General features: G+C 54.7%; 3 protein-coding genes across 3 annotated transcripts in view; 1 reads left to right on the forward strand and 2 right to left on the reverse strand.

The window, feature by feature from the left end:
- LOC144603008 (zinc-binding protein A33-like) overlaps positions 1 to 22,262 on the reverse strand; it is an 852,507-nt gene that overhangs the window by 138,603 nt on the left and 691,642 nt on the right. The window contains 2 exon segments of the mRNA XM_078416133.1: positions 5,053 to 5,065; positions 22,017 to 22,044. Coding sequence (XP_078272259.1) covers positions 5,053 to 5,065; positions 22,017 to 22,044 — 41 coding nt within the window.
- LOC144603009 (uncharacterized) lies at positions 14 to 6,836 on the reverse strand. The gene is made up of 4 exons (XM_078416134.1): positions 6,709 to 6,836; positions 2,866 to 3,225; positions 1,078 to 1,180; positions 14 to 545 (listed from the first exon to the last, which is right to left on the reverse strand). Exons 2-4 carry the CDS (start codon positions 3,146 to 3,148, stop codon positions 272 to 274), a joined length of 660 nt encoding a protein of 219 aa, XP_078272260.1. The 5' UTR covers positions 3,149 to 3,225; positions 6,709 to 6,836; the 3' UTR covers positions 14 to 271.
- On the forward strand, positions 6,855 to 9,359 carry LOC144602491 (uncharacterized; the record flags this gene model as incomplete). The annotated part of the gene is made up of 2 exons (XM_078415621.1): positions 6,855 to 7,846; positions 8,870 to 9,359. Coding segments are annotated over 2 exons (1,482 nt in total), but the record flags the coding sequence as incomplete, so codon positions are not given.

Raw genomic sequence — 22,262 nt, forward strand, 5'->3', positions numbered from 1 at the left:
TACACAGAACGATGAACTACCAATGGCCTTGGTTACATCAGGCCCAGGCTTACATGACAGGCAGCCGTGTTAAACAAATATGCTTTATTATGTTAATAGTGCATTTTACAAAATCATCACAAGCTGTACAAAAACGGGCAGAACAAACATCCACTGGATCAGTGACCAGACTTTGTATAAATTACAGGTTTCCAAAGAGCGTCAATAGTCAATAGGTGCAGGAGGAGGCCATTCGGCCCTTCGAGCCTGTACGCACCGCCATTCAATGTGATCATGGCTGATCATTCTCACTCAGTACCCCGTTCCTGCCTTCTCCCCAGACCCCGACAGCACGGACAAAGTGGGAACTGTTCCATGTTCCACAAGGGCCTTGTCGTAAACTGTGGGATCTGGGACCATGGACACATCTGGTCACATCTGCCACAGAGACGGGACAGCAGCAGCAGCAAACACGTTCCCTGTCACCCAGAGACTCTGTCACCCCCCGCGTACAGAGGTCCCCACTCTGCAACTCTCCCGGTCCCACAACGTCCCGCTCATCATCCCTGCGAGAGAGAGAGGGGGGGAGAGAGGGGGGAGAGAGGGGGGGAGAGAGGGGGGGAGAGAGGGGGGGGAGAGAGGGGGAGGGGGAGAGAGGGGGGGAGGGGGGGAGAGAGGGGGGGAGAGAGGGGGGGAGAGAGGGGGGGAGAGAGGGGGGAGAGAGGGGGGGAGAGAGGGGGGGGAGAGAGGGGGGGAGAGGGGGAGAGGGGGAGAGAGAGAGAGTCCCATGTTAGTGACCGGGCATCACGGCCCATCCATCCCGTTCACTGCCGGGGCAGCGTGACCCCACAATGTTAGCCGGGAGAGAGGAGAGAGGGGAGGGGCAGGGAGACGGGGGGAAGAGAGGGGGTGACCGAGAGAGGGGGGGGTGACGGAGAGAGGGGGGAAGGAAAAGAAGGGGGACGGAGAGGGGGGGAACGGGATGGAGAGAGGAGACGGGACAGAGATGGGGGGAGGGTGGGGAGACGAGGTGAGGGGGGGGAGGGGCGGTGAGGGGGGGGAGGGGCGCGGACAGAGAGGGGAGACGGGGATACTCACGGCAAGGTGTGGGGGTTGCTGCAGAGATACGATGCCCAGACTCCCAGTACGGCTAGGACGAGAAGGATCACGGCGGGAATGATCGCCCAACGACTCCTGGACCCTGGAGGAGACAGACCCACACAGCCGTGAAAATGGAGCTTCGTTTAGAGACACAGCGCGGAAACAAGCCCTTCGGCTAGGCTTGTATACACTGGAATTTAGAAGGATGAGAGGGGATCTTATCGAGACGTATAAGATTATTAAGGGGTCGGACACGTTAGAGGCAGGAAACATGTTCCCAATGTTGGGGGAGTCCAGAACCAGGGGCCACACACAGTTTAAGAATAAGGGGTCGGCCATTTAGAACGGAGATGAGGAAAAACTTTCTCCGTCAGACAGTTGTGAATCTGTGGAAATCTCTGCCTCAGAAGGCAGTGGAGGCCAATTCTCTGAATGCATTCAAGAGAGAGTTAGATAGAGCTCTTAAGGATAGCGGAGTCAGGGGGTATGGGGAGAAGGCAGGAACGGGGTAACGATTGAGAATGATCAGCCATGATCACATTCAATGGCGGTGCGTACAGGCTCGAAGGGCCGAATGGCCTCCTCCTGCACCTATTGTCTATTGTCTATTGGCCCATTGAGTACACTAGTCTTTCCAATCTTTCCTCGTATGTCAGTCCCGCCATCCCAGGGATCAATCTCGTGAACCTACGCTGCACTGCCTCAATAGCAAGAATATCCTTCCTCAAATTTGGAGACCAAAACTGCACACAGTACTCCAGGTGCGGTCTCACTAGGGCCCTGTACAACTGTAGAAGGACCTCTTTGCTCCTATACTCAACTCCTCTTGTTACGAAGATATATAATAAATTAAAGATATATAATAAATTTATGTGGGGGTCCCCTGAAACATGTAAATTATTTCCAGGGTTCTCCTGAGAAATGCTGGAATGGAGGGAGAGGGATCATGTTCAGACAGGGGGGATCAGTTTGAATTGGCATCATGTTCGGTACAAACATTATTCCTGAGCTGTTTTCTGGGGTCTGTTGGCCATGGGGGCACCGCCGTGAACTAAGGGGGAGCTCAGATGGAATGTGTCAATAATGGTTTGCGTAAAATGGAATCATCTGTAACTTTTCCGGCGCCATTTATGTGGCCATTATTTGCATACCTTGCGTGCGAACAAGAAAAAAATATATATATATCACTGCGCCTTGTCAGATATAGAAACATAGAAAATAGGTGCAGGAGTAGGCCATTCGGCCCTTCGAGCCTGTACGCACCGCCATTCAATATGATCATGGCTGATCATCCAACTCAGTATCCCGTACCTGCCTTCTCTCCATACCCCCTGATCCCTTTATCCACAAGGGCCACATCTAACTCCCTCTTAAATATAGCCAATGAACTGGCCTCAACTACCTTCTGTGGCAGAGAATTCCACAGACTCACCACTCTCTGTGTGAAGAATTGTTTTCTCATCTCGGTCCTAAAAGACTTCCCCCTTATCCTTAAACTGTGATCCCTGGTTCTGGACTTCCCCAACATCGGGAACAATCTTCCCGCATCTAGCCTCTCCAACCCCTTAAGAATTTTATATGTTTCTATAAGATCCCCCCTCAGTCTTCTAAATTCCAGCGAGTACAAGCCCAGTCTACCCAGTATTTCCTCATATGACAAGGAAGTATTCATTCACGGAGAGTGCCGTGTGCAGGCGGGTGGGACAAGGCCAGAATTACCCACCGGGTTAGCATGGGCCGAAGGGCCAGTCTGGGTGCTGTGCAACTCTGCACGCCGCTACTCACCGATCACGAGCAGCTCAAAGTGCACCACATCGTGGTTCCTTGGCTCCCTGCCATAGTAGTTTGTCTCTATCTCGTAGGTCCCCTGATCACCGAGACCCACGTCCCACAGCTCGATGATACCGTCCAGTCGGAAGCGGACTCTGTCCCTGTAGGACGGGTCGATCCAAGACGGACTCTCCGGGCTGCCAGACTTCCAATCCAGGATCGGCAGGTCGGGACGAACACGCCACATCGACACCCTGATCTTCTCGTGGCTGTGGGGCTGGACTGGGAACCTCACCATCCCACCCACGGGGACAATGGTGACCGAGCCCACGGTGGCCGACGTTGTTGTTCCGCACAGAGCCGCAGTGTGGAGACCTGCAACACAACAAGGTCATAGAATGTTTCGAGGATGTAACCAGTAGAGTGGATAAGGGAGAACCAGTCGATGTGTTATATCTGGACTTCCAGAAGGCCTTCGACAAGGTCCCACATAGGAGATTGGTGGACAAACTTAAAGCACACGGTATTGGGAGTTCAGTGTTGAGGTTGATAGAGAATTGGTTGGCGGACAGGAAGCAAAGTGTAGGAATAAACGGGTCCTTTTCGGAATGGCAGGCAGTGACTAGTGGGGTACCGCAAGGCTCAGTGCTGGGACCCCAGTTATTTACAATATATATTAATGATTTGGACGAGGGAATTGAATGCAACATCTCTAAGTTTGCGGATGACACGAAGCTGGGTGGCAGTGTTAGCTGCGAGGAGGATGCTAGGAGGTTGCAGGGTGACTTGGATAGGTTAGGCGAGTGGGCAAATGCATGGCAGATGCAATATAATGTGGAACGGGGTACTGATTGAGAATGATCAGCCATGATCACATTGAATGGCGGTGCGTACAGGCTCGAAGGGCCGAATGGCCTCCCCCTGCACCTATTGTCTATTGTCCAGGTGGTCCCCGCCGACTGGGCGAGCGAGCGGGTGGGTGGGTGGATGGGTGGGTGGGTGGGCGAGGGGCCGACGTTGTTATTTATACTTTGTAATTAAAGAGTTTTCCTATAATTACCTTGTTGGAGTAAAAGCGTAAAGTGAATGTTGCGTTGCTGCTGCTGATGCCGCTGGCGATGCCGCTGGCGATGCCGCTGCTGATGCTGCCGATGCTGCTGGCGATGCTGCTGGCGATGCCGCTGGCGATGCTGCTGGCGATGCCGCTGGCGATGCTGCTGCTGCTGCCGATGCTGCTGCCGATGCCGCTGCTGCCGATGCCGCTGCTGCCGATGCCGCCGCTGGCGATGCCGCTGGCGATGCCGCTGGCGATGCCGCTGGCGATGCCGCTGGTGCTGTTGGCGATGCCGCTGATGCTGCGCTAGCGATGCTGGCGATGCCGCTGATGCTGCTGGCGATGCCGCTGATGCTGCTGTCGATGCCGCTGATGCTGCTGGCGATGCCGCTGATGCTGCTGGCGATGCCGCTGATGCTGCTGGCGATGCCGCTGGTGCTGTTGGCGATGCCGCTGATGCTGCTGGCGATGCCGCTGGTGCTGTTGGCGATGCCGCTGATGCTGCTGGCGATGCCGCTGATGCTGCTGGCGATGCCGCTGATGCTGCTGGCGATGCCGCTGATGCTGCTGGCAATGCCGCTGATGCTGCTGGCGATGCCGCTGGTGCTGTTGGCGATGCCGCTGCTGCTGGCGATGCCGCTGGCGATGCCGCTGATGCTGCTGGCGATGCCGCTGATGCTGCTGGCGATGCCGCTGATGCCGCTGGCGATGCCGCTGATGCTGCTGGCGATGCCGCTTCTGGCCATCCCGCTGCTGGCGATGCCGCTGCTGGCGAGGTCGCTGCTGGCGATGTCGCTGCTGGCCATGTCGCTGCTGGCGATGCCGCTGCTGGCGATGCCGCTGATGCTGCTGCTGCTGCTGCTGCCGCTGCTTTATGTCTGTTCGTTCTGCCCACCGGGAAACACATTCATTCTGCAGTTAGGGAAGGGGAGGTTGTGTTATAGTTGTAGTTTGGGGGTCGGTGTTGTGGTGTGAGGCTGTGACGCTGACGGCGATGCAGACCGTTCCTGCTGCAGTTGTCGTTCTTGAAATCGATGAGCATTTATTCCGTCCTTGTCTCAAACAGACCCGCCACCCACCCATGTCCCGCAGGTTTGTGGCTGCCTGGTGGCTGTAGCGCTGCTGGTATTGGTGCTGCTTTACCCCACCCCGTTCCACACTCTCGCATCCTCCCCTTATCCACCCATGTACGGTAAGTTTGTGGTGTCCTGAAGAATGTAGCGCACCTCGTATCGAAACTGCTTTACTCCCACCCCTTTCCCCACTTTGGCATCCTCCCCTTCTCCACCCTTGTCCCGCAGGTGGGGGCTGCCTAGTGACTGTAGCGCTGCTGGTATTGGTGCTGCTTTACCCCCAACCCTTCCCCACTCTCCCATCCTCCCCTTACCACCCATGTCCCGCAGGTGGGGACTGCCTAGTGACTGTAGCGCTGCTGCTATTGGTGCTGATTTACTTCCTCCTCCTCCCCTTTTTCAGTCAGAGAGAGTTCTGAATCTGTGGAATTCTCTGCCTCAGAAGGCAGTGGAGGCCAATTCTCTGAATGCATTCAAGAGAAAGATAGATTTAGCTTTTGGGGCTAACGAAATCAAGGGATACGGAGAGAATAGACAATAGACAATAGGTGCAGGAGGTGGCCATTTGGCCCTTCGAGCCTGTACGCACCGCCATTCAATGTGATCGTGGCCGATCATTCTCAATCAGTACCCCCGTTCCTGCCTTCTCCCCATAACCCCTGACTCCGCTATCATTAAGAGCTCTATCTAGCTCTCTCTGGAATGCATTCAGAGAATTGGCCTCCACTGCCTTCTGAGGCAGAGAATTCCACAGATTCACAACTCTCTGACTGAAAAAGCTTTTCCTCATCTCAGTTCTAAATGGCCGACCCCTTATTCTTAAACTGTGTGGCCCCTTGTTCTGGACTCCCCCAACATTGGGAACATGTTTCCTGCCTCTAACGTGTCCAACCCCTTAATAATCTTATACGTTTTGATAAGATCTCCTCACATCCTTCTAAATTCCAGTGTATACAAGCCTAGGCGCTCCAGTCACTGAAAGGAAGCATGCAGGTACAGCAGGCAGTGAAGAAAGCCAATGGGATGTTGCCCTTCATAACAAGAGGAGTTGAGTATAGGAGAAAAGAGGTCCTTCTGCAGTTGTAAAGGGCCCTAGTGAGACCGCACCTGGAGTACTGTGTGCAGTTTTGGTCTCCAAATTTGAGGAAGGATATTCTTGCTATTGAGGGCGTGCAGCGTAGGTTTACTAGGTTAATTCCCGGAATGGCGGGACGGTCATATGTTGAAAGACTGGAGCGAATAGACTTGTATACACTGGAATTTAAAAGGATGAGAGGGGATCTTATCGAAACGTATAAAATTATTAAGGGGTTGGACACGTTAGAGGCAGGAAACATGTTCCCAATGTTGGGGGAGTCCAGAACCAGGGGCCACACACAGTTTAAGAATAAGGGGTAGGCCATTTAGAACGGAGATGAGGAAAAACTTTTTCACTCAGAAGGCAGTGGAGGCCAATTCTCTGAATGCATTCAAGAGAGAGCTGGATAGAGCTCTTAAGGATAGAGGAGTCAGGGGGTATGGGGAGAAGCCAGGAACGGGGTACTGATTGAGAATGATCAGCCATGATCGCATTGAATGGCGGTGCGTACAGGTTCGAAGGGCCGAATGGCCTCCTCCTGCACCTATTGTCTATTGTCCAGGTGGTCCCCGCCGACTGGGCGAGCGAGCGGGTGGGCGAGGGGCCGACGTTGTTATTTATACTTTGTAATTAAAGAGTTTTCTTATAATTACCTTGTTGGAGTAAAAGCTTGAAGTGAATGTTGCGTTGATGCTGCCGCTGCTGCTGCTGATGCTGCTCTGCTGATGCTGCCGATCCTGCCGCCAATGCTGCTGCTGGCGATGCCGCTGCTGCCGATGCTGCCGCCGATGCCGCTGCTGGTGATGCCGCTGCTGGCGATGCCGCTTCTGGCGATGCCGCTTCTGGCGATGCCGCTGCTAGCGATGCCGCTGCTGGCGATGCCGCTTCTGGCGATGCCGCTTCTGGCGATGCCGCTTCTGGCGATGCCGCTTCTGGCGATGCCGCTTCTGGCGATGCCGCTGCTGGCGATGCCGCTTCTGGCGATGCCGCTGCTGGCGATGCCGCTGCTGGCGATGCCGCTTCTGGCGATGCCGCTTCTGGCGATGCCGCTTCTGGCGATGCCGCTTCTGGCGATGCCGCTTCTGGCGATGCCGCTGCTAGCGATGCCGCTTCTGGCGATGCCGCTGCTAGCGATGCCGCTTCTGGCGATGCCGCTTCTGGCGATGCCGCTTCTGGCGATGCCGCTGCTAGCGATGCCGCTGCTAGCGATGCCGCTTCTGGCGATGCCGCTGCTAGCGATGCCGCTTCTGGCGATGCCGCTTCTGGCGATGCCGCTGCTAGCGATGCCGCTGCTAGCGATGCCGCTTCTGGCGATGCCGCTTCTGGCGATGCCGATACTAGCGATGCCGCTGCTGGCGATGCCGCTTCTGGCGATGCCGCTTCTGGCGATGCCGCTTCTGGCGATGCCGCTTCTGGCGATGCCGATACTGGCGATGCCGCTGCTGGCGATGCCGCTTCTGGCGATGCCGATACTAGCGATGCCGCTTCTGGCGATGCCGCTTCTGGCGATGCCGCTTCTGGCGATGCCGCTTCTGGCGATGCCGCTTCTGGCGATGCCGATACTAGCGATGCCGCTTCTGGCGATGTCGCTTCTGGCGATGCCGCTGCTAGCGATGCCGCTTCTGGCGATGCCGCTTCTGGCGATGCCGCTGCTGGCGATGCCGATACTAGCGATGCCGATACTAGCGATGCCGATACTAGCGATGTCGCTTCTGGCGATGTCGCTTCTGGCGATGCCGCTGCTGGCGCCGCCGCCGATGCCGCTGTTGCTGCTGCCGCTGCTTTATGTCTGTTCGTTCTGCCCACCGGGAAACACATTCATTCTGCAGTTAGGGAAGGGGAGGTTGTGTTATAGTTGTAGTTTGGGGGTCGGTGTTGTGGTGTGAGGCTGTGACACGCTGACGGCGATGCTGATCGTTCCTGCTGCAGTTGTCGTTCTGGAAATTGATGAGCATTTATTCCGTCCTTGTCTCAAACAGACCCGCCACCCATGTCCCGCAGGTAGGGACTGCCTAGTGGCTGTAGCGCTCCTGGTATTGATACTGCTTAACCCACCCCCTTCCCCACTCTCGCATCCTCCCCTTATCCACCCATGTCCCGCAGGTGGGGGCTGCCTGGTGACTGTAGCGCTGCTGCTATTGGTGCTGCTTTACACCACCCCCCCCCCCCCTTCCCCACTCTCCCATCCTCCCCTTATCCACCCATGTCCCGCAGGTGGGGGCTGCCTAGTGACTGTAGCGCTGCTGCTATTGGTGCTGGTGCTGATTTACTCCCCGTCCCTCCTTAAGCACATACTCCTCCTGGTGCCAACTACTGTTTATCGTCCTCCTCATCTGCTGCTATTGGTGCTGCTTTACTTCCTCCTCCGCCTTTTTCAGTCAGAGAGAGTTGTGAATCTGTGGAATTCTCTGCCTCAGAAGGCAGTGGAGGCCAATTCTCTGAATGCATTCACGAGAGAGCTGGATAGAGCTCTTAAGGATAGAGTAGTCAGGGGGTATGGGGAGAAGGTAGGAACGGGGTACTGATTGAGAATGATCAGCCATGATCGCATTGAATGGCGGTGCGTACAGGCTCGAAGGGCCGAATGGCCTCCTCCTGCACCTATTGTCTATTGTGCAGGTGGTCCCCGCCGACTGGGCGAGCGAGCGGGTGGGCGAGGGGCCGACGCTGTTATTTATACTTTGTAATTAAAGAGTTTTCCTATAATTACCTTGTTGGAGTAAAAGCGTGAAGTGAATGTTGCGTTGATGCTGCTGCTGCCGCTGCCGCTGATGCTGCTTCTGGCGCTGCCGCTGCTGGCGATGCCACTGCTAGCGATGCCGCTTCTGGCGATGCCGCTTCTGGCGATGCCGCTTCTAGCGATGTCGCTTCTGGCGATGCCGATACTAGCGATGCCGCTTCTGGCGATGCCGCTTCTGGCGATGCCGCTTCTGGCGATGCCGATACTAGCGATGCCGCTTCTGGCGATGCCGCTTCTGGCGATGCCGATACTAGCGATGCCACTGCTGGCGATGCCGCTTCTGGCGATGTCGCTTCTGGCGATGCCGCTTCTGGCGATGCCGATACTAGCGATGCCGATACTAGCGATGCCGCTGCTAGCGATGCCGCTTCTGGCGATGCCGCTTCTGGCGATGCCGCTTCTGGCGATGTCGCTTCTGGCGATGTCGCTTCTGGCGATGCCGCTGCTGGCGCCGCCGCCGATGCCGCTGTTGCTGCTGCTGCTGCCGCTGCTTTATGTCTGTTCGTTCTGCCCACCGGGAAACACATTCATTCTGCAGTTAGGGAAGGGGAGGTTGTGTTATAGTTGTAGTTTGGGGGTCGGTGTTGTGGTGTGAGGCTGTGACGCTGATGGCGATGCTGATCGTTCCTGCTGCAGTTGTCGTTCTGGAAATTGATGAGCATTTATTCCGTCCTTGTCTCAAACAGACCCGCCACCCATGTCCCGCAGGTAGGGACTGCCTAGTGGCTGTAGCGCTCCTGGTATTGATACTGCTTAACCCACCCCCTTCCCCACTCTCGCATCCTCCCCTTATCCACCCATGTCCCGCAGGTGGGGGCTGCCTAGTGACTGTAGCGCTGCTGCTATTGGTGCTGGTGCTGATTTACTCCCCGTCCCTCCTTAAGCACATACTCCTCCTGGTGCCAACTACTGTTTATCGTCCTCCTCATCTGCTGCTATTGGTGCTGCTTTACTTCCTCCTCCGCCTTTTTCAGTCAGAGAGAGTTGTGAATCTGTGGAATTCTCTGCCTCAGAAGGCAGTGGAGGCCAATTCTCTGAATGCCCCTCGCCCACCCGCTGCTGCTGCTGCTGCTGCTTTATGTCTGTTCGTTCTGCCCACCGGGAAACACATTCATTCTGCAGTTAGGGAAGGGGAGGTTGTGTAATAGTTGTAGTTTGGGGTCGGTGTTGTGGTGTGAGGCTGTGACGCTGATGGCAATGTTGATCGTTCCTGCTGTAGTTGTCGTTCTGGAAATTGATGAGCATTTAATCCGTCCTTGTCTCAAACAGACCCGCCACCCATGTCCCGCAGGTTTGTGGCTGCCTAGTGACTGTAGCGCTCCTGGTATTGATACTGCTTTACCCCACCCCCTTCCCCACGCTCGCATCCTCCCCTTATCCACCCATGTGCCGCAGGTGGGGGCTGCCTGGTGACTGTAGCGCTGCTGCTATTGGTGCTGCTTTACCCCACCCCCTTCCCCACGCTCGCATCCTCCCCTTATCCACCCATGTCCCGCAGGTGGGGGCTGCCTAGTGACTGTAGCGCTGCTGCTATTGGTGCTGGTGCTGCTTTACTCCCCGTCCCTCCTTAAGCACATACTCCTCCTGGTGCCAACTACTGTTTATCGTCCTCCTCATCTGCTGCTATTGGTGCTGCTTTACTTCCTCCTCCGCCTTTTTCAGTCAGAGAGAGTTGTGAATCTGTGGAATTCTCTGCCTCAGAAGGCAGTGGAGGCCAATTCTCTGAATGCCCCTCGCCCACCCGCTGCTGCTGCTGCCGCTGCTTTATGTCTGTTCGTTCTGCCCACCGGGAAACACATTCATTCTGCAGTTAGGGAAGGGGAGGTTGTGTTATAGTTGTAGTTTGGGGGTCGGTGTTGTGGTGTGAGGCTGTGACGCTGACGGCGTTGCAGATCGTTCCTGCTGCAGTTGTCGTTCTTGAAATTGATGAGCATTTATTCCGTCCTTGTCTCAAACAGACCCGCCACCCATGTCCCGCAGGTTTGTGGCTGCCTAGTGACTGTAGCACTGCTGGTATCGGTGCTGCTTTACCCCACCCCCTTCCCCACTCTCCCATCCTCCCCTTATCCACCCATGTCCGGCAGGTTTGTGGCTGCCTGGTGAATGTAGCGCTCCTCGTATCGAAACTGCTTTACTCCCACCCCCTTCCCCACTCTCGCATCCTCCCCTTATCCACCCATGTCCCGCAGGTGGGGGCTGCCTGGTGGCTGGAGCGCTGCTGCTATTGGTGCTGGTGCTGCTTTACCCCACCCCCTTCCCCACTCCTTTTTTCTAATCTCCTCCTCAACGGAGATGCGACCTTTACCGTGTCGTGTCTCCGTTCGCGCTACGGCCTAACACCGTGGAGTCGGCGGCCTCCAGCTGTGATCGACCTTGAAGACTCCGGTCGCAGGGCCTGGACTTACCATCTCGAAGGTTTCGGCCGTGGGCCCTGCAGACCACAACATCGGGAGTTCGCAGGTCCCTGGGTGGCGAACGGTTTTTGGGAGCTCCAGCCGTAGCAGCTTCGAGGTTTGATTGACCCCATCACCCTGCGTGGCTCGGCCGCGGCAGTTTCCATCGCCCGGTGGGGGCTCAGGACCTTCATCGGCCTGCTCGGCTCGGCTCGGCCCTGGGACTTTCCATCGCCGAGTGGGGGCTCAGGACTTTCATCGGCCTGCTCGGCTCAGCCCTGGGACTTCCCATCGCCCAGTGGGGGCTCAGGACCTTCATCGGCCTGCCCGGCTCCGCTCGGCCCTGGGACTTCCCATCGCCCGGTGGGGGCTTCAAAAAGTTGGGAGCCTCGATCACCTCCTGGCACCACGGGAGAAGAATGAGGAGGAGATAAGACTTTTCTTTGCCTTCCATCACAGTGAGGGTGTGCCTGGAGCAATCACTGTGATGGCTGTTTGTGTAAAAATTGTATCTGTGTGTCCTGTGCTTTTTGTTGTCTACTGCCGGACCCTGACGTGAGAGGACGCTGGCGTTGTTTATTCGCCGCTTCTCCGTCAGGATAGTTTGTCTGTTTGTTCTTATGTTATGATTGTTCTTGTAAAGCGCTTTGAGCTCCCGATAAGGCGCTATATAAAATAAATGCTTATTATTATTATTATTATCTACACCAGTCCCACCTGCCCACACCGATCAACATGCCCCATCTACACTAGTCCCACCTGCCCACACCGATCAACATGCCCCATCTACACTAGTCCCACCTGCCCACACCGATCAACATGCCCCATCTACACTAGTCCCACCTGCCCACACCGACCAACATGCCCCATCTATACCAGTCCCACCTGCCCACACCGACCAACATGCCCCATCTACACCAGTCCCACCTGCCCACACCGGCCAACATGCCCCATCTACACTAGTCCCACCTGCCCACACTGACCAACATGCCCCATCTACACTAGTCCCACCTGCCCACACTGACCAACATGCCCCATCTACACTAGTCCCACCTGCCCACACTGACCAACATGCCCCATCTACACTAGTCCCACCTGCCCACACCGACCAACATGCCCCATCTACACCAGTCCCACCTGCCCATACTGACCAACATGCCCCATCTACACTAGTCCCACCTGCCCACACTGACCAACATGCCCCATCTACACTAGTCCCACTTGCCCACACTGACCAACATGCCCCATCTACACTAGTCCCACCTGCCCACACCGATCAACATGCCCCATCTACACTAGTCCCACCCGCCCACACCGACCAACATGCCCCATCTACACCAGTCCCACCTGCCCACACTGACTAAAATGCCCCATCTACACTAATCCCACCTGCCCACACTGACCAACATGCCCCATCTACACTAGTCCCACCTGCCCTCACCTATCAACATGCCCCAGCTACACCAGTCCCATCTGCCCACACCGATCAACATGCCCCATCTACACTAGTCCCACTTGCCCACACTGACCAACATGCCCCATCTACACTAGTCCCACCTGCCCACACCGATCAACATGCCCCATCTACACTTGTCCCACCTGCCCACACCGACCAACATGCCCCATCTACACTAGTCCCACTTGCCCACACGGACCAACATGCCCCAACTACACTAGTCCCACCTGCCCACACCGACCAACATGCCCCATCTACACCAGTCCCACCTGCCCACACTGACCAACATGCCCCATCTACACTAGTCCCACCTGCCCACACCGACCAACATGCCCCATCTACACTAGTCCCACCTGCCCACACCGACCAACATGCCCCATCTACACTAGTCCCACCTGCCCACACCGACCAACATGCCCCATCTACACTAGTCCCACCTGCCCACACCGACCAACATGCCCCATCTACACTAGTCCCACCTGCCCACACCGACCAACATGCCCCATCTACACCAGTCCCACCTGCCCACACCGACCAACATGCCCCATCTACACTAGTCCCACCTGCCCACACTGACCAACATGCCCCATCTACACTAGTCCCACTTGCCCACACTGACCAACATGCCCCATCTACACTAGTCCCACCTGCCCACACCGACCAACATGCCCCATCTACACTAGTCCCACCTGCCCACACCGACCAACATGCCCCATCTACACTAGTCCCACCCGCCCACACCGACCAACATGCCCCATCTACACCAGTCCCACCTGCCCACACTGACTAACATGCCCCATCTACACTAGTCCCACCTGCCCACACCGTCCAACATGCCCCATCTACACTAGTCCCACCTGCCCACACTGACCAACATGCCCCATCTACACTAGTCCCACCTGCCCACACTGACCAACATGCCCCATCTACACTAGTCCCACCTGCCCTCACCGATCAACATGCCCCAGCTACACCAGTCCCATCTGCCCACACCGACCAACATGCCCCATCTACATTAATCCCACCTGCCCACACCGACCAACATGCCCCATCTACACTAGTCCCACCTGCCCACATCGACCAACATGCCCCATCTACACTAGTCCCACCTGCCCATACTGACCAACATGCCCCATCTACACTAGTCCCACCTGCCCACACCGATCAACATGCCCCAGCTACACCAGTCCCACCTGCCCACACCGACCAACATGCCCCATCTACACGAGTCCCACCTGCCCACACCGACCAACATGCCCCATCTACACTAGCCCCACCTGCCCACACCGACCAACATGCCCCATCTACACTAGTCCCTCCTGCCCACACCGACCAACATGCCCCATCTACACTAGTCCCTCCTGCCCACACCGACCAACATGCCCCATCTACACTAGTCCCACCTGCCCACACCGACCAACATGCCCCATCTACACTAGTCCCACCTGCCCACACCGATCAACATGCCCCATCTACACTAGTCCCACCTGCCCACACCGACCAACATGCCCCATCTACACTAGTCCCACCTGCCCACACCGACCAACATGCCACATCTACACTAGTCTCACCTGCCCACACCGGCCAACATGCCCCATCTACACTAGTCCCACCGGCCCACACCGACCAACATGCCCCATCTACACTAGTCCCACCGGCCCACACCGACCAACATGCCCCATCTACACTAGTCTCACCTGCCCACACCGGCCAACATGCCCCATCTACACTAGTCCCACCTGCCCACACTGACCAACATGCCCCATCTACACTAGTCCCACCTGCCCACACCGGCCAACATGCCCCATCTACACTAGTCCCACCTGCCCACACCGACCAACATGCCCCATCTACACCAGTCCCACCTGCCCACACTGACCAACATGCCCCATCTACACTAGTCCCACCTGCCCACACTGACCAACATGCCCCATCTACACTAGTCCCACTTGCCCACACTGACCAACATGCCCCATCTACACTAGCCCCACCTGCCCACACCGACCAACATGCCCCATCTACACTAGTCCCACTTGCCCACATGGACAAACATGCCCCATCTACACTAGTCCCACCTGCCCACACCGACCAACATGCCCCATCTACACCAGTCCCACCTGCCCACACTGACCAACATGCCCCATCTACACTAGTCCCACCTGCCCACACCGACCAACATGCCCCATCTACACTAGTCCCACCTGCCCACACCGACCAACATGCCCCATCTACACTAGTCCCACCTGCCCACACCGACCAACATGCCCCATCTACACTAGTCCCACCTGCCCACACCGACCAACATGCCCCATCTACACTAGTCCCACCTGCCCACACCGGCCAACATGCCCCATCTACACTAGTCCCACCTGCCCACACCGACCAACATGCCCCATCCACACCAGTCCCACCTGCCCATACTGACCAACATGCCCCATCTACACAAGTCCCACCTGCCCACACTGACCAACATGCCCCATCTACACTAGTCCCACCTGCCCACACCGACCAACATGCCCCATCTACACTAGTCCCACCTGCCCACACCGACCAACATGCCCCATCTACACTAGCCCCACCTGCCCACACTGACCAACATGCCCCATCTATACTAGTCCCACCTGCCTGTGTTTGGCCCATAACCCTCTAAATGTGTCCAATCCATATACCTGACTAAATGAGAGGGGATTTTATAGAAACATTTAAAATTCTTAAAGGATTGGACAGGCTAGATACAAGATAAATGTTCCCAATGTTGGGGGAGTCCAGAACCAGGGGTCACAGTTTAAGAATAAGGGGTAGGCCATTTAGGAATGAGATGAGGAAAAACCTTTTTCACCCAGAGAGTTGTGAATCTGTGGAATTCTCTGCCACAGAAGGCAGTGGAGGCCAATTCACTGGATGTTTTCAAGATTTAGCTCTCGGACATTTGGAACATTCAGCCACTTTATACCGACTCAGTGAACCCCGGTCAATCAAAGCACAAAGAGGAGTTGAGTATAGGAGCAAAGAGGTCCTTCTGCAGTTGTACAGGGCCCTGGTGAGACCGCACCCGGAGTACTGTGTGCAGTTTTGGTCTCCAAATTTGAGGAAGGATATTCTTGCTATTGAGGGCATGCAGCGTAGGTTTACTCGGTTAATTCCCGGAATGGCGGGACTGTCATATGTTGAAAGACTGGAGCGACTAGGCTTGTATACACTGGAGTTTAGAAGGATGAGAGGGGATCTTATCGAAACCTATAAGATTATTAAGGGGTTGGACACATTAGAGGCAGGAAACATGTTCCCAATGTTGGGGGAGTCCAGAACCAGGGGCCACACACAGTTTAAGAATAAGGGGTCGGCCATTTAGAACAAAGATGAGGAAAAACTTTTTCAGTCAGAGAGTTGTGAATCTGTGGAATTCTCTGCCTCAGAAGGCAGTGGAGGCCAATTCTCCGAATACATTCAAGAGAGAGCTAGATAGAGCTCTTAAGGATAATGGAGTCAGGGGGTATGGGGAGAAGGCAGGAACGGGGTACTGATTGAGAATGATCAGCCATGATCACATTGAATGGCGGTGCGTACAGGCTCAAAGGGCCGAATGGCCTCCTCCTGCAACAATTTTCTATCTTGTTTCATACACTCATCACTTTTTTTGTGTGGATAAAGTCGCCCCTCTGGTTCCTATTAAATCTTTACCCCCTCATCTTAAACCTATGCCCTCTAGTTCTTGATTCTCCTACTCCGGGCAAGAGACTCTGTGCATCCACCCGATCTATTCCACTCATGAATTTATACACTAATTACTCCAGCATTTTGTGTCTATGTTTGGCGTACACCAACATAGAAACATAGAAACATAGAAAATAGGTGCAGGAGTAGGCCATTCGGCCCTTCGAGCCTGTACGCACCGCCATTCAATATGATCATGGCTGATCATCCAACTCAGTATCCCGTACCTGCCTTCTCTCCGTACCCCCTGATCCCTTTAGCCACAAGGGCCACATCTAACTCCCTCTTAAATATAGCCAATGAACTGGCCTCAACTACCTTCTGTGGCAGAGAATTCCACAGATTCACCACTCTCTGTGTGAAAAAAAAACGGTCCTAAAAGACCTCCCCCTTATCCTTAAACTGTGTGATCCCTGGTTCTGGACTCCCCCAACATCGGGAACAATCTTCCCGCATCTAGCCTCTCCAACCCCTTAAGAATTTTATATGTTTCTATAAGATCCCCCCTCAGTCTTCTAAATTCCAGCGAGTACAAGCCGAGTCTATCCAGTCTTTCTTCATATGAAAGTCCTGCCATCCCAGGGATCAATCTGGTGAACCTTCTCTGTACTCCCTCTATGGCAAGAACGTCTTTCCTCTGATTAGGGTACATGGATAGGACAGGTTTGGAGGGATATGGGCCAAACGCGGGCAGGTGGGACTAGTGTAGATGGGACATGTTGGCCGGTGTGGGCGAGTTGGGCCGAAGGGCCTGTTTCCACACTGTATCACTCTGTGACTGTACGAATCTAAACTAGAGGTAAAGGCTTGGTATTCGGAGGACCTAACATGGTCCAATAACACCGCTGCGCTGGTCAAGAAGGCACAGTAACGACTGTTCTACCTGAGAACACTGAAGAAGTCTGGTCTCCCCCAACAGCTGCAGACGACCTTCTACCGCTGCTCCATAACCGAGCATCCTAACGCATGGCATCCCTGTGTGGTACCTCAGCCGCACGGAGGCAGAGAGGAAAGCTCTTCAGCGGGTAGTCCGCAGAGCTCAGAGGGCCATCGGAACACAGCTACCAGCCTTGGAGGGCATCGACAACACACGATGCCTCAGAAAAGCCACCAGCATCCACAAAGACTCCTCACACCCCTGCAACAGTCTGTTGGGGACCTCCACCATCGGGCAGACGATACAAGGCCTTCTACGCCCGCACCTCCAGACTCAGGAACAGCTTCATCCCCAGGGCCATAGCTGCTATGAACCGGTCCCTGCTGAGCCGGATGGCCACAACGCATAGATCTACTTGCACTTTACCCTGTCTAAAACTGTTACAATTGTTTTGTTGGGTTGCTGTTGTTTAAATTAATTAAATTATTGCATCGTATGGGAGGCCAATTCCGAATCTCGTACCCCTGGGTACAATGACAATAAAGATATATTGTATTGTATTGTATTGTCTATCCAGTCTTTCTTCATATGAAAGTCCTGCCATCCCAGGGATCAATCTGGTGAACCTTCTACCACCTATTATATTGAATTGTGGGCGTGTGTTATTTGTTTAAACAATCATTAACGGCTTGAATGGTCGCTCGCTGGAGGCGACAATAGACAATAGGTGCAGGAGGAGGCCATTCGGCCCCTTCGAGCCTGTACGCACCGCCATTCAATGTGATCATGGCTGATCATTCTCAATCAGTACACAGAACGATGAACCACCAATGGCCTTGATTACATCAGGCCCAGGCTTACATGACAGGCAGGCAGTGTTAAACAAATCTGCTTTATTATGTTACCAGTGCATTTTACAAAATCATCACAAGCTGCACAAAAACGTGCAGAATAAACATCCACTGGATCAGTGACCAGACTTTGTATAAATTACAGGTTTCCAAAGAGCGTCAATAGTCAATAGGTGCAGGAGGAGGCCATTCGGCCCTTCGAGCCTGTACGCACCGCCATTCAATGTGATCATGGCTGATCATTCTCACTCAGTATCCCGTTCCTGCCTTCTCCCCAGACCCCGACAGCACGGACAAAGTGGGAACTGTTCCATGTTCCACAAGGGCCTTGTCGTAAACTGTGGGATCTGGGACCATGGACACATCTGGTCACATCTGCCACAGAGACGGGACAGCAGCAGCAGCAAACACGTTCCCTGTCACCCAGAGACTCTGTCACCCCCCGCGTACAGGGGTCCCACACTCTGCAACACTCCCCGGTCCCACAACGTCCCGCTCATCATCCCTGCGAGGAGAGAGAGGGAGAGAGGGGGGAGAGAGGGGGGGGGAGAGAGGGGGGGGAGAGAGGGGGGGGAGGGAGGGAGGGAGAGAGGGGGGGGAGAGAGGGGGGGGAGAGAGGGAGAGGGGAGAGAGAGAGAGAGTCCCATGTTAGTGACCGGGCATCACGGCCCATCCATCGCGTTCACTGCCGGGGCAGCGTGACCCCACAATGTTAGCCGGGAGAGAGGAGAGAGGGGAGGGGCAGGGAGACGGGGGGGAAAAGGGAAGAGAGGGGGTGACCGAGAGAGGGGGGGGGTGACGGAGAGAGGGGGGGAAGGAAAGGAAGGGGGACGGAGAGGGGGGGGACGGGATGGAGAGAGGGGACGGGACGGAGATGGGGGGAGGGGTGGGGGGTGACGAGGGGGGGGGGGGCGGTGAGGGGGGGAGGGGCGCGGACAGAGAGGGGAGACGGGGATACTCACGGCAAGGTGTGGGGGTTGCTGCAGAGATACGATGCCCAGACTCCCAGTACGGCTAGGACGAGAAGGATCACGGCGGGAATGATCGCCCAACGACTCCTGGACCCTGGAGGAAACAGACCCACACAGCCGTGAAAAATGGAGCTTCGTTTAGAGACACAGCGCGGAAACAAGCCCTTCGGCTAGGCTTGTATACACTTGGAATTTAGAAGGATGAGAGGGGATCTTATCGAGACGTATAAGATTATTAAGGGGTTGGACACGTTAGAGGGCAGGAAACATGTTCCCAATGTTGGGGGAGTCCAGAAACCAGGGGCCACACACAGTTTAAGGATAAGGGGTCGGCCATTTAGAACGGAGATGAGGAAAAACTTTCCTCCGTCAGAGAGTTGTGAATCTGTGGAAATCTCCGCCTCAGAAGGCAGTGGAGGCCAATTCTCTGAATGCATTCAAGAGAGAGCTGGATAGAGCTCTTAAGGATAGCGGAGTCAGGGGGGTATGGGGAGAAGGGCAGGAACGGGGTAACGATTGAGAATGATCAGCCATGATCACATTCAATGGCGGTGCGTACAGGCTCGAAGGGCCGAATGGCCTCCTCCTGCACCTATTGTCTTTTGTCTATTGGCCCCATTGAGTACACTAGTCTTTCCAACCTTTCCTCGTATGTCAGTCCCCGCCATCCCAGCGATCAATCTCGTGAACCCAATCGCTCCAGTCTTTCAACATATGAACAGTCCCCCGCCATTCCAGGAATTAACCTAGTGAACCTACGCTGCACGCCCTCAATAGCAAGAATATCCTTCCTCAAATTTGGGAGACCAAAACTGCACACAGTACTCCAGGTGCGGTCTCACTAGGGCCCTGTACAACTGTAGAAGGACCTCTTTGCTCCTATACTCAACTCCTCTTGTTACGAAGATATATAATAAATTAAAGATATATAATAAATTTATGTGGGGGTCCCCTGAGACATGTAAATTATTTCCAGGGTTCTGCTGAGAAATGCTGGAATGGAGGGAGAGGGATCATGTTCAGACAGGGGGGATCAGTTTGCATTGGCATCATGTTCGGTACAAACATTATTCCTGTGCTGTTTTCTGGGGTCTGTTGGCCATGGGGACACCGGCGTGAACTAAGGGGGGAGCTCAGATGGAATGTGTCAATAATGGTTTGCGTAAAATGGAATCATCTGTAACTTTTTCCCGGCGCCCTTTATGTGGCCATTCTTTGCATAGCTTGCGTGCAAACAAGAAAAAAATATATATATATCACTGCGCCTTGTCAGATATAGAAACATAGAAAATAGGTGCAGGAGTAGGCCATTCGGCCCTTCGAGCCTGTACGCACCGCCATTCAATATGATCATGGGCTGATCATCCAGCTCAGTATCCCGTACCTGCCTTCTCTCCATACCCCCTGATCCCTTTAACAAAAAGGGGCCACATCTAACTCCCTCTTAAATATAGCCAATGAACTGGCCTCAACTACCTTCTGTGGCAGAGAATTCCACAGATTCACCACTCTCTGTGTGAAGAATTGTTTTCTCATCTCGGTCCTAAAAGACTTCCCCCCTTATCCTTAAGCTGTGACCCCTTGTTCTGGACTTCCCCAACATCGGGAACAATCTTCCCCGCATCTAGCCTCTCCAACCCCTTAAGAATTTTATATGTTTCTATAAGATCCCCCCTCAGTCTTCTAAATTCCAGCGAGTACAAGCCCAGTCTACCCAGTATTTCCTCATATGACAAGGAAGTATTCATTCACGGAGAGTGCCGTGTGCAGGCGGGTGGGACCAAGGCCCAGAATTACCCACCGGGTCAGCATGGGCCGTGTGGGCCGAAGGGCCAGTCTGGGTGCTGTGCAACTCTGCACGCTGCTACTCACCGATCACGCGCAGCTCAAAGTGCACCACGTCGTGGTTCCCTCGGCTCCCTGCCATAGTAGTTTGTCTCTATCTGGTAGGTCCCCTGGTCACCGAGACCCACGTCCCACAGCTCGATGATACCGTCCAGTCGGAAGCGGACTCTGTCCCTGTAGGACGGGTCGATCCAAGACGGACTCTCCGGGCTGCCAGACTTCCAATCCAGGATCGGCAGGTCGGGACGAACACGCCACATCGACACCCTGATCTTCTCGTGGCTGTGGGGGCTGGACGGGGAACCTCACCATCCCACCACGGGGACAGTGGTGACCGAGCCCACTGTGGCCGACGTTGTTGTACCGCACAGAGCCGCAGTGTGGAGACCTGCAACACAACAAGGTCATAGAATTTTTCAAGGATGTAACTAGTAGAGTGGATAAGGAGGAACCAGTCGATGTGTTATATCTGGACTTCCAGAAGGCCTTCGACAAGGTCCCACATAGGAGATTGGTGTAACAAACTTAAAGCACATGGTATTGGGGGTTCAGTGTTGAGGTGGATAGAGAATTGGTTGGCGGACAGGAAGCAAAGAGTAGGAATAAACGGGTCAATAGACAATAGACAATAGGTGCAGGAGTAGGCCATTCAGCCCTTCGAGCCAGCACCCGCCATTCAATGCGATCATGGCTGATCACTCTCAATCAGTACCCCCGTTCCTGCCTTCTCCCCATACCCCCTCACTCTGCTATCCTTAAGAGCTCTATCCAGCTCTCTCTTGAAAGCATCCAACGAACTGGCCTCCACTGCCTTCTGAGGCAGAGAATTCCACACCTTCACCACCCTCTGACTGAAAAAGTTCTTCCTCATCTCCGTTCTAAATGGCCCTACCTCTTATTCTTAAACTGTGACCCCCTTGTTCTGGACTCCCCCCAACATTGGGAACATGTTATCTGCCTCTAATGTGTCCAATCCCCTAATTATCTTATATGTTTCAATAAGATCCCCCCTCCCCTCATCCTTCTAAATTCCAGTGTATACAAGCCCAATCGCCTCCAGCCTTTCAACATACGACCAGTCCCGCCATTCCGGGAATTAACCTAGTGAACCTACGCTGCACGCCCTCCATAGCAAGAATATCCTTCCTCAAAATTTGGAGACCAAAACTGCACACAGTACTCCAGGTGCGGTCCTCACCAGGGCCCCGGTACAACTGTAGAAGGACCTCTTTGCTCCTATACTCAACTCCCTCTTGTTATGAAGGCCAACATTCCCATTGGCTTTCTTCACTGCCTGCTGTACCCTGCATGCTTCCTTTCATTGACTGATGCACTAGGACACCCACTCAGAATCTCGTTG

Source organism: Rhinoraja longicauda, chromosome 19, assembly GCF_053455715.1.
Source record: "Rhinoraja longicauda isolate Sanriku21f chromosome 19, sRhiLon1.1, whole genome shotgun sequence".
NCBI classification, from domain to species: Eukaryota; Metazoa; Chordata; class Chondrichthyes; order Rajiformes; family Arhynchobatidae; genus Rhinoraja; species Rhinoraja longicauda.